At 42.3% G+C, this 15108-nt stretch overlaps 1 protein-coding gene across 1 annotated transcript in view; it reads left to right on the forward strand.

Annotated features, from left to right (window-relative positions):
• The window catches only part of astn1 (astrotactin 1), a gene marked incomplete at both ends in the record, with an annotated part of 556709 nt that overhangs the window by 525273 nt on the left and 16328 nt on the right, over nt 1-15108 (forward strand). Inside the window, 3 exons of the mRNA XM_083991516.1 lie at nt 8860-8995; nt 11302-11402; nt 14465-14648. Coding sequence (XP_083847642.1) covers nt 8860-8995; nt 11302-11402; nt 14465-14648 — 421 coding nt within the window. The remainder of the gene's footprint in view (nt 1-8859; nt 8996-11301; nt 11403-14464; nt 14649-15108) is intronic.

Genomic DNA, 15108 nt, shown 5'->3' on the forward strand with positions numbered 1-15108 from the left:
ATTTACTGTAAGTGTTGAATTTATATTAATTTTTTCAAATATTTTTTTCACTTTAACACACCATCCTGTAAGTTACATACAGCCACATTTCAGCCTGGTCTGTAGCAGTGCAACTTACTTTAGGTGGTCCAAATGAGTTGTGTACAGCCCGAGACCACCGCCGTCATGGAGAAAAAGAAGAAGAAGAAAGGAATCAATACAGCTCTGGAAAAAATTAAGAGACCACTCCCCAAATGATCAGTTTCTCGTTCTCACTACTATTTATAGGTATGTGTTTGAGTAAAATTATTATTATTGTTTTTTAGTTTAGTTATATTCAACTACCGACAACATTTCTCCCAAAACTGAAATAAAAATATTGTCATTTAGAGCTTTTATTAGCTAGTCAAAATTACAAAAAATATCAAGTCTTTTCAGACCTTGAATAATAATAATGTAAAGAAAACATGTTCATATTTATTCCTAAACAACACAGCAAGAATATTTTAACTCAGGAGGAGTTTAAAAAACAGTTTTTGTGAGATAATGTCAATGTTTAATCCCAGCAGTGCACACACACACACACACAAGGAAATTCTCATTCCAGTGTTAAGTTTGATTTGAGTACAAAATATATAACTGTCACTGCTCATTACACCACCTGGCAACTGATTTCGGACAGGAAAGACAGGAGTCTGCAGCAGCAGCAGGCACAAACAGGTCCTGGCACAACAACACTGAGCTGGTTAACTCATCACACAGCAAACATTTATGAAAATATAAAGCATAAATACGAAGGCAGTCCTGTCACCGCGGCACCGTGAACCGCACACCAGAGCGGAGGCAGTTTCAGACAGGTGTATTTATCAGTTGCGTCTGAACACAACGTGTGTGGAAAACCGAGTGAATACGAGTATGGACGACTGCAGTCGATGTCTGACGGGCGCGGAGAGAGGAGGAGAAGTCGTTAATATAATACATCCATGGGAGAAGTAACTTACGCTCCCAGTGCGACCACCCAAGCGCCCGAGAGCCCAGCTGCACGCACGCTTTCTCCTCTAACAGTTACACATACATTGAAAACGATGCATGCGGCAGTAAATGCACGCTTCCTGGAGGCACCACAGTTAAAGCTTAGTTAACCTTACCTCCCACATCACCCGTGGCCGTGACCGCATGAACTGTGCTCGCCGACAGGCATGTGGAGCAACACGTGCGCGTGCCCGAACACGGCCCAGCTTGCCGCTATAATATGCTAATGCTAATGAATAACTAACAGTGAGCCACACTGCATGAACACTCAACTTTAAGCTAACGTTCCGATATTAAACCAAGAGAGTCCCGCCCGCAAACTACTAACCTACATGTCCAAGCACAAACTACCAACAGGTCTGATATTTAACGTTAGGCTAACGTACATTTCGCTAATGTTAGCAGGGCTGAATGATAGCTGGTGTGGTTAGGTCCGTTTACTAAACATTTAACGGACTTAACAATACAGTTGGAGTATTTTTATATTTAACATATTAAAATATTTGTTCTACATTTGACTTACCTTCAAAGACGATGGAAAAAGTTATATCTTCGGTCCTTATTCCCAAATTGTTGGAGCCGATAAAATGGCGTCTCAACCGTCCACAGGTAGAAAATTCTGGAGAAGGCGGAGACGTCATGACGTCAGACGCACAGCGTCACGAGAAACCTAATTGACGCAGGTTCACTCAAATGAGAATTGCAGGTTAGATGTGTACTGAGGGAACAACACATAATAACAAGTTGATATACTCCACAAATTTAGATTGCCTCCACTAAAGCAGAAATCTGAATGAAACTCACTCAGAACCTTACGTAACTTCAACTACTGCTGAAATACACTTTTTAGAGTGTAGGATCTTTAAAACCCTACCAATGTCATCTTAGGATAAGCCGGCTGGCCAGGACTGTACAAATGAAATGCAGGATCATGTTCCTCAGATGGTGGGAAGTACAGCCTGTTACACCAACTGAGAGAAAATACATTTCAATATGTTTTGAAAAATCCGATCCACTCAAAATTTTGCTCATTTCTCTTGCCAAAGGTTCAGTTGTCACTTCCAGGATGGCATAAATCAAACCTTCATTTTCTTTCTTTCTTTTTGATTCAAAATGTCACTGGGCAGCAGCTCTGCCCCAGTTTCTAATGTGTTCACTCAAAAGCAAGGAATCAAGGATGTCTGTGCTCTGTTGAAGTTGTATCACTCTTGGAGAGGTCTGTGAAATTATCTAGAGGATGTCGGGATCATAATAACTCCGTAGGGGAGCTGTTAGCGGCCTGGGCAGACATTCATGATGATGAATTGTCCTGGAAATCAAACTTAAGGACGAAACAATCAGGTGATAACAATACACAGAAATCCAGAAGGCCAGACTTCTTCACATATGGTTTTCTTGGGAATTCAGGGTTCATAGTAACGATGACAAGCCGTCCAAGTCAGCAGCCATCAACGGTGAAGTACTGTTCTGATTCTCCTCCAGAATCAATTTCATTTTTTAAGCTGTCTGTCAGCAATCAACACACCAGAGAAACATTTCGTATCTACGTACTTTTTCATTTCCCCCGGTGTTGAGTCAGGTCCATAAATGCCATGGCAGCACACAGCGTTCACAGTGTTAAACGTCTCCTTTGACTGAGATATTTGTTATAGTCGAATTAGGTGCACTTTCTGTTCCTCTGGCCAGCAGGCCACCCACATCAAGCATTCCTCTCGTCATGACAGTGTACAGCAGGGTTCCTCAAACTGTTTTTAATGGGCTGTGTACTGCAGTTCTGCTGCTTCAGGTGGTTTACAGAGATCGACAGGAAAGATTGGACAGATAAAGAGTGGGTGGCAGCACTTGAACCCCCCGAAAAGCAATAACGTTCGGTGTCTATGGTATTTGGTGTTTTCAGAAACCTATATTTCCGCCGGTGCCGTGCGTTCATGCTCTTACGTCTCTGTGTTTGAGCAGAGCCTTGTTAAAGGGTTCGTGAACAGTGGGTCGAGAGCCAGCTTCCTCCTCCTCCTCTTCCTCCCCCTGCACAACTTTACACCATGCGAGAGAAGCAGTTTGGGAGTGAGAGCAGACAGGGATGTGAATGTGTGAGAATGGATCATCCATCTGTACTTGGCTAACAGTTTTCTAATCACAGTCCATTTGACACTGCCAAAGGCAAAATATGTGCCTTGACATCAGTGACTGAGGTGAGGCCAAATGTGCAATATGGTTCAAGAGAGCAATATAATGGTTTTTCTGGACAGGTTTTCATGAAGGAGAGTTCCTGTTTATCACGACTCTGCGTCTCGTGTTTTCGGTCTGAAGTCTGAATGAAGTCTGAAAGGGCAAGAAAGGAGCATTTAGATGATCAGACAGGTTGTAACAAGTCTGGCAGGACAAAGCTGAACCAGACGGTTCGGCCTGTGCCTGTGATTGATGTTTACAACAGACAGTTTGGGTTGTAATTTGACTGTTCGCCTTTGTTTTCTCCTCCAGACAAATGTTACCAACCTCAGGATTATTTACAACCTGTCTGGTAGTCTAACTGCTCGGATTGGAAGTTCGGTGTTGTCTCCCCCCAAAACCTCTCTTCAGCAGTTCGGTTCTTTGAATCCACAGTTGTAGTTTCTCTTTGAGCACATAACCGACTAGGGCATTTAGACAATACCATATACGCAGTGATTCACTGCAGACATTTTTATTACCAAGTACTTTGTGTCGGCCCGTACTCAGAAACGGAGCCTTTAAACAAGCAGCCAGGACGTAACATTGTGATGTGATGAACAAAAACAACGTGTTTACTGTTTCCCGTGTTATCAGTTCTGTTGTTTTATGACTTCAAGATGAAAACCTACTGACAGTGATAGTCAGTTCAGCACTGTGACAAAATGTAGTTTCCTTTAACCCAGTGTATTTCAACCTTGGGGTCGGGACCCCACGTGGGGTCGCCTGGAATTCAAATGGGGTCGCCTGGAATGGAAAAAGAAAATTACTGATGATAAAAATATTTTTTTAACTAATTATTATTCTTTTAAAAATTATGATTCAAAACACCAACTGTATTCTATACTGTCACTTTCTTGAATATAAATTGAGTTAATCAAGATGTGCCGGCTCAGATATTTTTATATGTTGCATTTTTTTTGACGGCCATGATCATGTGATGGCACATGATCACAGGGTCGCCAGAAATTTGTGACGTCAAAATGGGGTCATGAGCCAAAAAAGGTTGGGAACCACTGACTGACTGACTGACATGTTTTCCTCAGTGTTATTGTAGCTGTGAACCGAGTTGAGTTAAGCACAAGTTTTAGTCCCATTAATTCAATAAATTATTGATTATTTAGATTAAAATAATTCTCAACTATGGTATTTCTATCATCTCCAGGGGTCTCATTTATAAAACTGTGCGTGGGATCGTTACTAAAAGTGTACGTACGCCCAAAAGCCAGGTTTTGCGTGCGCCAGTAAATATTCAGACTTATAAAACCCTGCGTACGCACACTTGCAAGCAAACTTCCCTTTATAAATCACAGAGTTCCTACAAGTGTGCGCAGCTGAATCCGCTTCACGTTCCGCCCTGTACACGCCCTGTTTTAACCTTAGATGGTCAATGCAAACCACCACATGAATGCGATCTGCATGTCAATGAGCCTGACGTGCTCTTGTTCTGTCTGTGTTGTGAATTAGTTGCAGGTGTGAAAGTGGCGACGTGACGTGTTGCTGCTGCAGCTGTTAACGGCGTCAGCGGCTCAGAGCGCACGCGGTGTTGTTTTGGTGCGCTGCCTCTCACATGCTGGACCCGGTTCGGCTCATAGTTACAACAGTGACAACAGTTCTAATCTGAAACGAGTTATTAACCTTCATCATGGTCTCACTCTCCCTCCTTATTCTCCTCCAGCGGTGCCGTGGTGCAGAATTACGCACGGGGCTCACCGCTGTATTCATACATTTACAGTAATTAGACTGATCGATAAAACTTTGAATAATTAGCGGAATCAGTTACATTCTGAGGAATGATCAAACATGACACTTCTCTTGATAACAAGAAAACAGAATGTAACAATTATGGGAACGATTACTGGATTTTTTCCCCCAGGGTTTGAGATTTAATTGATTCTCGATCATATGTTCACAGTATCATAGGAACATATAGTTATTTACACCATGTATTTATTCCATGCAGCCGCGCCGTCCTCTCCTCCTCCTGCGCTCTGGGAGTGGACAATATGACGGAGAGATGGTGGTGATTAAATATAGAGAAGGAATTTTGATTTGGAATTTTAAGTTAGATTCTAAGAAGATGTTTCTGAAACACCAGTCCGATGCAAAATAAGGGCGCTGTTGAATTAAATCACCATGGCAACATGGATCTAACGCATACGGGTTGAAATTAAATGTGTGACGGCCGATAATAAAACCATAATCGTTCTTCTCAATCATCATTTCCTGAGTCTGACTTCAGTTCACCACCACACCGTCTGTGTCGCCAATTCCCCTTTTCCTCCAAACCATGCGTACGCCTGGGTCAGAGTTTGCTTAGAGCTGCGCACATTCTCCCGTCAAGTTTGTTTTTTATAGATCACAACCTTGGCGTGAAAAGTCACGTACGCCACTTTCAGCCCCGTTTTGTGCGTACGCAACGGTTATAAATGAGACCCCAGGTTGTTTTCAATTTCTGACAAACATCTATAGCCTCTGTCTTTAAATCGTCTTAAGTCAGCCTCATGAAGGCCTGTATTATGAGCCAGTCGTAGTAAACATGGCGGTTGCATAATACAGTTGCGAATATATTCACAAATATATAAACTGAATTTCTGAGGTTACGATGCTCGGGCAGATTGTGGTCGGGCACAGCTTCCCATTTACAGCTCCACTTGCTCAGAATCCGAGAATAACATGTTTTCAAACCGTGTTCCCCAGTCAGGTTAGGTTTCAAACACTGTTTCCTTTTTTCTACGCCTGCTTAAACACAAGACAGATATATTCCAACCAGTTTCGCAATTAACATGCTAAGTGCAAAGCCTCACAATGTCACTTTTCATTTACGTCGGCGGCACTGTTTATATCTTTCAGTGGCGTTTCAGCCTCTGCGCTGGGTAAATAGCTCTCTGACAGCTGCTACACACCACCACTCTGTGGCACTTGGCCTACAGTTTAGCAGCTGGTGACACAAGCTAGGTCTGACAGGGGAAGACATAGGTGGCCACCTCAGAGCAGCCATCACTCACACATACACCTATTTACACACACACACACACACACACACACAGGCAAGGCTCTTGTAGAAGAAAGGCCCAGGTGATCACTGCAGGGCGTCCATCACTTCACACACACATATTGTACAAATACACACAGACAGGCACTGCTTGTGCAGAGAGGAGGGTCACAGATGACCACCTCAGAGCACCCATCACTTCACACACCTACACACCTACACTTACACAACTACACACACACACACACACACACACACACACACACACACACAAAGAGAGAGAGAGAGACACTCACACAGTCTTGGCTTTTCCAAGCAGAGGGTTTTTCCTCTTTACGGTGAAACACACACCCCGGTGGCCAAATGCCCTTTTGACGTACGCACTGCCAGCTGGGAAAACATAGCTAACTGCATGTGTCACCAGCAGCCTGAGCAGCAGGAAAGGAGCCCCAAGGAGGAGGAGGTCAGAGGGTTTCTTCTCTTTCATGTGGCAGGCTCAGGTGAATACAGGTGTTATGATCCCTGATCAAATATCTGCTCAGCCAGATTTTCAATATTAAGAAATGCAAAACTACAGTTGACTTTAATAGTTTGACATAACTGTGGAAATTAAAAAAATAAATAAATAAATAAAGAAGAAGAAAATCCTACATTGCACTGTATTTGACACAAAAATAAAACTTTTAAAATATTTTTTAAAAATGGAGAGGAAAATGCCTCTTTTTAATCATGTTACAAATGTAAATTAAATTCAACTTGAAAGGTATTAGCTACAAGTTTAATTCCTCCCGGCCAGTAAGTGTTGCACTCGCACTCGCCCGCTCTCGCTCCAACCTTCATTTAGTACTGGTTGCCAGGTACGCCTATAGGGAGCGGCTAGTAGCTAACGCTAACCGTATTTAACGAGTAGCAGCTCCGGTGTTGACAGCGGGCTGGAAACACATCTGAATCATTTCACACTAACTCACCTGCAGACGAAACCAACAAACCCGCAGCATCACGCCTGCACCGGAAACATTACAGTAGCGGCAAACCATTAGTTAACATTAGCATTAGCACGATGCCATTTCTCCACAGAGCTATCAGGATCTGCCCCCCCTGAGCTCCGCCTCACGTGACATCAATGTACTTAGCTGTTGGCGCAGAGATCATTTCATGCCGACGTTGCCAATGTAACCAGATGTAAATGTTTATATATTTTGGACCCGTCAAAATTTATAAAACAATTTATTTCTATAGGCCTACTATTGTGCAAGAGGTCACAGCAAGAGGGTTCTGGGTTTGAACCCGCCGGCCGGCTGGGGCCCTTCTGTGTGGAGTTTGCATGTTCTCCCCGTGCATGCGTGGGTTCTCTCCGGGTACTCCGGCTTCCTCCCACAAACCAAAGACATGCAGGTTAGGCTAATACTGTAGGTGTGAATGAGAGTGTGAATGGTTGTCTGTATATGTTAGCCCTGCGATAGACTGGCGACCTGTCCAGGGTGTACCCCGCCTCTTGCATGAAGTCAGCTGAGATAGGCTCCAGCTCACCCTAACCCTAGTGCAGGATAAGCGGTATAGAAAATGAATGAATGGATGAATGAATTGTGTATTCTACACCCCATTCTGTGGATGTAATATTTTTGAAAAAATAATCGTTTTGATGAAGAAGTTGTAGCTATAACCTTTATATTGATTTTTTTTTCTTTTTTTTTTTGAGCTTCTCTTATAACCTTGGAGATGTCAAGACTATTCCAGGCATCAAAACAGTGTACATGAGGATTATGCAGAAATCGGGGGGTGCTAGGCTAGAGGTGAAAGAAAACTTTTAGCTGAAAGGTTGGTAAGCCTGTGAATTTTGAATCTGCTGGGAAAGGTGGGCGAAGAGTGACTGAGAAACACTCTTCTTTCTGAGCATCTTCTGTCAAGGTGGCCTCTGACATCCATCTGCAATAGTGAAGCTACAGAGTACAAATACTGTATGCGCAGCACTGCAGTGCATCAGCTGCTTTTGCCCATGTTTTTCAGAATAAATGCCTGCATCTAATCATTAAAATCTTATTGTTACACATTTGATTTTTCACCTTCTGCCCTTAAAATATAGCAGTCTGTTCACTTTTCAGCCTCAGTAAAACAGCACATGATGTTTCATCCACAGGTACATGCTGTACTTACAAGTGTGTGTTGTGGCTGAACAGAGCAATGCTCATCTGTTTTATATTTGATGTCTGTTTACACAGCAGAGAGCCATGTCTAATGTCAAGTTACATTAATTGGCCCTCTCTAACAACAGGCATGTTTCTGGGATTCATGTATTTTATTTATTCCCGACGAAGTTCAGAAGAACTGTCCTCATCTAACCTCAGAGTGGTTTTTAAAAATTGTTTTATTATTTGTACAATTACCATTTGATTTGATGAACTGTTGGAATCTAATTCAAATGGAGATTTTTGTAATGGTAAATCTGCCATTTAGACAATAGGTCAGTGAAAAAGACCAAAAGTGTTTGCAGGAATCAGTATTTTTTAAGACAGACTACTGTATAACCCTTCACAACTGATTTTTATTTTTTATTTTATTACTGAATAAATGCATTTATATAAATAAAGGAATACATGCAATTGCGATGACTCAATAGGAATGTCCTATTGTCTTTCTCTCTGCTGCAGAGACCCTTCTGAGCTTTGTGGATGACATCTTGTCAGGGGCCAGGTCTCCATGTGTGATGTTGGGGGACATCCCCAACCTCCTGTCCTCCTCAGTCAGTATGATCATCCGCTGCCTGGAGCCTGACACCACATACATGTAAGTACCTTTCCTTTATATGATATACTATAGCTGTGTCTGTTCATTCTTACTTTGTTTACTAGAATCAGAACATTATTGGAGCTGGCACAGACATAAATGGGCAGACTTTTGCTTCTAACTTTCACCCTGAGTGATAATTGTTCCATGTAAATATCATTAAAATCCCTGCACAGTTGTTTCCTTTAACTGGTGTGTTTTGTGATTTTGTAAGAAAACATTGTGGTTATAAAATCAGCTTTCTAGCGGTGCATGGCAGCAGCTTGGAAAGGGCCATGAGGTGACTGCTGTTTAACTGAACAGGCTGCATTTCAGTCAGACTTGTTCTTTTTGTCTGACAGCAGAAAGAAAATCTATATAATTGAGAACAGCTTTATTAAAATATACCTAAATGCAGAGAGAGAGGAAGAAAGGCAAAACGGATGAAGCGCTGGAACCAGCTGAGACTTGGCAGAACGCACAAATGTCACAGATATGCCAAGTAGCACAGTGTGTCATAGAGCAACGTCCAGCAGCTCTTTCGGCAATCAATAGCTACTTTCCATTGGCAACGCTGGTTTTGTGTTGTTAGTGAATATTTGACAACTTGACTTTTATAAATATTAGATGTAGAAATAAAAGATATGTAATCACTGACTCCTCTTATCTATGTCTTGAACAATCAGACACATTTGATATTGATCTTCTTGTATTTATACGTTTTAATGAGGTTATCATCTTTCAAAGTCGGTTCAGATCCTACACAGTGAATTAATGAACCTTAGCAGACACTAATTGGAGAGTATTTGAGCCAGTCAAAAGGCAGGGTTCATCCCACAGTCTTTGGTGCTTTAGTTCAGTTCAGTCTTTTAATTACATATTCTTTCTAATCAACTATGATTTATTTGCTCCTCATAAGTCAAACAATGTAAGTAGGTCAAATTATGGCTAAGTCAAAAGTTCATGACCAAAAAATCTATTCATGTGTGTTCCTTAAGTACAGAGGTTCTAGTCAGATCTTAAGAAAAAAATAAACTCTAAAATAATTTACAAGATATTAGAGGGAAGAAAAGACTATTAAATATGGCTTTCATTCCATGTTAGATTCAAATATGTGTGTTCTGTGTAAGTGTGTATGCCTGCAGAGACAAGAAGTTTAACAATGTGACTCGGTGATCAAGACGTGTGTTTTTTTCCCTCTGAGCACACTCACACACAACACATAGACTCACACACCGGATACTCAGATGCTCTCATACACATGCTGACACTTATCTCACAAGCAGCTTGCCAGGAACGAAGCCACACACACACACACACAGACACACAACGCAGAGGAAGAGCAAGGTGGTGTGAAAGAAATGCAGGAGTGGGAGAGAAAAGAGAGCAGTGGAAAAGTTTTAACTGTAGCAAAAGAGTGGAGAGGAAAAAGATCAAGAGTGAGGCGCAGAGGGGACAAGAGCGTGAGCACAACAAAAGCAAATAGAAATAAGGGCAAGAAGCCCGACGACGGAGCCTCTTCAAACAGTCTGGACGTATGTGGGCTGCACATGCCCTTTTAATCTCAGCATCAGTTTGGCTTCTGCTCTCTCCATCCCGTCTGGCAGCTCATTCATCTCTCTGAGCCCAGGCCAGGACCCCCCGCCCCCTCCCCCCATAGGGCAGCGTGCCGCACACCCCTCATATAGACAGAGTCCACATTAAAGCCTGAGATTGGTGCCTTGTAAGGGGGGGAAATATATTGGATGGCAAGAGTTGAGTACATGAAGGCACACCAAGGAAAACTCTCTGCAGCTGCAACAAAAGTTCACTCTCTGAGAAAGGTTTTACTGTTTAGAGTCTGAAATGTGCACATGTGGTACATTTATTGTTTCATGCAACATGAATACAGCTTTAAATAAATCCAGGTTGATGATAAGAGACAGTGCATTTTTTTCTCTCTTCTCTCTTTTTACCCATCCTCGATCCTCTGCTTCTGTTTGAACGGCTTGCCATCGTCGCAGGTGGCTGCAAGTTGCATTTTGGCCACTAGGTGGAGATATCCATTCAGTGAACTGACAGCTCCCTCCCCGATCAGAGATCATGCTTAATGTCAGTCTGGCACCAGTGAAAGCTCTTGTATTGATAACACAGGCTCTCATCTCCACCAAGGGAAGTCTTTTAATTGATTTACCAGCAGCGGGAACAGCAGCAGCTGCCAGATGTGTGGTTCAGCAAGATTCATTTTGACTGAAAAAACAGTTTATCACTCACAATCAACAGCGTGTGTCTGTGTCTGTCCGTGTGTGTGTGTGTGTGTGCGTGCGTCTGTGTGTTTATGCACGCAGGTTCCGGCTGTGGGCAGTAGACAACACAGGGCGGCGCTCCAGTCCGAGTGAGGTCACCATCAAAACCCCATGTCCAACTGTGGATGACGTCAAAGCACAAGGTGAGGAGAGACACAGACTAAAGTCAGAGAGGAGAATCATCTTTCAGGCCTGATCGGCGCTGACTCGTGGTGACTTTTTTTTTACATTGTGCCACAGTTATACAAAAAGCCTTGCCCGAATCGTGATGTTACTTAAGTCCTAAAAGCATCTGTCAAATGTGTAAATGTAAATGGTGACGTGAAACCCAATATAATAGATTTGCGCTTTCTGTCCAGTTATGTTTCAAGAACTCAAAAAATAAACATTAAAGCCCCAGTATGTAACTTATTTGGCTTTTTATTAGCAAAAATCAAATATTGCTCTCATAAATACGTATTTCACTGAAGTGGAATCACACCCGCATACAAATGAAAGCTTTCTCGTACCTTAGAATGAGTTGTTACAAGTCGTTACAAATACATAAGTGGGCGACGCACCGAACCGAGGCTGCCATGTTGCATTTCGAATTCGGTTCGAATCCCGCGTCGGGCAGACCTTTCCTGCGTGTCATTCCCCCTCTCTCTGCCTCCCCCTTTCCTGTCTATCTATACTGTGTGCTGTCAAATAAAAGGCAAAAAAAAACGCCCCAAAAAAAAAACCTGTCACCACTGTGTAGTGTGAGGAAGGACGGAGGCACTGATGTTGCATTCAGGTGCAGTCAGGCAGACGGCCGTTGGCAAACCAACCGGATGTCATTTTACTCCACGAGAGAAAGACGGTAAAACGTGGGTCAGGTAAACAATACGACATCACCATGACAACATATTGTCATGCCTGTTTTGTTTTGCCTGGTGCTGGCAGACCACTTGTTTACATAGACGCTTGTTTATCCTGTTACATGTTGTCTGTCTGACGTCTGCCCGATTTCACCGATAGCACGTCCTCTTTGATTGTAAAGCAGGTCTACATTCTGTATTAATACTAAGAAAGCCTCCGTTCATACTCTGAGCCTTAATGAGCTGTCAGGACTTCTTTAAAGCAGAAGTAGGCGGAATGTTTGTGTTAATATAAGTCTTAAATCGTTATATCTTCCGACAGCAATCACTTATATAGAGTGTTTGGTCTGAAACATGGGTCTGTCAGTCACTCTGCTCTGCTGTAAGCCGAGGAGAAAACTTTCCTTGTATCCTACAACCTTTATCCAATGAGGAGAGAGAACGGCATAAAGGGGCATGTGGTGACATAGGGACGAGGGCGGGGACTGCTAACTCCATTGGCTGACAGGAAGTTAGCCAAAACGACCGGATCGCTTACTTCTGCTTTAACTTTGTGATGTCACAACTACGCAGGCACCAGAGGGACTCCACTCTTCTGACTGGCTCATTGTCAGTTGTTACTGGTTCTTAGGACAGCAGTATTATCCTCCTACGGGTCAACACCTCAAATAAAACACAGTAAAAGTATAAAATATTGATCTTTAAAGACCAGTTAACAGAGTGAGTGATGCACTCAGAGCTGTTTATGAGACTCAAGTTCTCCCTCAGAGCAGACCTGACCAGGGGGCAGCCCAACATCATAATAAATGCTATAAATGCTCGACGATATGAGTTCCAACAATAACCAACACAGCAGTTGCAAATAATGCTGCAAAGTATCTTTCTCTTCACAGACTTTACTGCATGCATCATTCGAAAACAGACAACATGAACCACTTGTACTCTATTTGTAAAGTCACTTGTACATTTTCGTAAGTCCCTCTCAAAACCCAGGTGGAATAACTAAAGCGTGTCTGTAGACTTTCCTGTTGGAGTGACGGTGACATCTTGCTCACTATTTATACAGTACACAATAATCTTTTTTTTTTTTTTTTTAAATAAAGCATTTTTTAAAGTATATTTTTTGGGCTTCTTCACCTGTAATGGAAAGCACAGTTGATAGAAAGACAGAGAGAGGCAGAGAGCGGGTTAATGACATGCAGGAAAGGGCCGCTCGATGCTGGATTCAAACCGGGGCCTCCTGCAGTGAGGACTGTAGCCTCAATACATTGGGTGGCTGCTCTACCAATTGAGCTAAACACTGCCTCTTTACTGTGTACACAATAATCTTGATATAATCAAACCAGTAGGTCATAGGTCAATTAACAGACCAATCAGCATGTTTCTCCAGATATGACCAAAAGCTTCCAGTTTTTTGTTTTTATGATGTTTCATTTGATGAAAAAGGTTTTCACTTAGAGTATTCTCATGTGCTGTACCATAAGGTGAAAAGTTCCAGAGGGTTCAGGGCTGAACTCTTTTGCCACCCTCTGTGCCGATAGAGGTTCTAAAATCTAATAACACTATTGGAGATCCTGCTGCAGATTTGAGTTTCTCAAACCACTGAAGTTTGACACTACCCAGCTTATGTTGTTAATTTTAATTCCTGGGTAATGGAAATGATATGAAATGCAATATTAGCACTCTGTGGCTCTGTTTTATTGTGGTCGTTAACCAGGCAGGTGGATAACCTGACGACCTCTGAAAAACCATTTCCCATCCGAAGGAAATATCCCTCCAGTTAGTGTTTTAAAGGGTTATATTAATGATTTATCCATTTTAAAATGGTATTGATCGCAAGATATGCATGTAAAATGACATCTGTTGTATTAATCTAGAGAGCAAAGTGGTGCTGCAGTAGAGGTGGGAAAGAGCATCGCATCACCAACAAACCTGCCTACCTTTAATTTCCATTAACTCTGTTTAAAGTTGACACAAAACGTGGTCCTGTCAAAAACAGATGCACATACAGTAATTGAAGTGTCCTCTGGCTACAGGGCTGATCCGTCCTATAATTATCTTCAGAAATTCTGATGTAAATACTGGAGGGGAAAGTTCTCCACCCAGGGGAAGAAACACATCAGAACCATAACTGTGTCTCCAAAACAGCAGCAAAGTAGTGAAAGATGAGTCACTGACATGAGGGCTCTTCCTTCCTCCTCCCCCGAGGATTGTTTGGTATCAAGTAGCACCAACAGATCAGTTTGGTAAACATTAGTAAGCCGTGCGCTGATTGCTGACATCCCTCATTACTTCAGATGCAGCAGCAGCAGCCACGCCGCCGCACGGAGCTCGTGTTGACGTCTGATTGTTTTCATCCCTTGCAGAGATAGCCGACAAGATCTACAACCTGTTCAACGGCTACACCAGCGGGAAGGAGCAGCAGACGGCCTACAACACCCTGATGGACCTGGGCGCTCCCACCCTGCACCGCGTCCTCTACCACTACAACCAGCGCTACGAGAGCTTCGGAGAGTTCACCTGGAGGTGTGAGGATGAGCTGGGTCCCAGGTACCATCCTCGTTTAACTCCTTCCTCTCTGGTCAGATACCCCTACGCAACCAACATCGGCGTTAACAGCTATTTTTTCTTTTTTCTTTTTTTTAGATAGATCCAAACTTTAGTAACACTTTGACACCTATATCTATAATGCATTATAACCATACTTATAATGCAGTTACAGCACTGTATACCTATAGTTATAAACACTCATAAATGATCCTAATGCTTTATAACAATAATCATAACACACTATAAAGCATTTTATCATAACTTATAAGGTCAGGTATTATAATACGTTATAATTGTTAGTAACTTGCTGACAATGCCCACATCGATAATGCATTATAAACATAGTTATAATGTGTTATAATTGACTTATGAACGTGTATAACTATCATTATATCATAATATATCATAAGGCTTTATAACAATAAGCGTAACACATTATAGAGCATTATAACTCTATTAT

Source organism: Trachurus trachurus (assembly GCF_905171665.1).
Source record: "Trachurus trachurus genome assembly, chromosome: 17".
NCBI classification, from domain to species: Eukaryota; Metazoa; Chordata; class Actinopteri; order Carangiformes; family Carangidae; genus Trachurus; species Trachurus trachurus.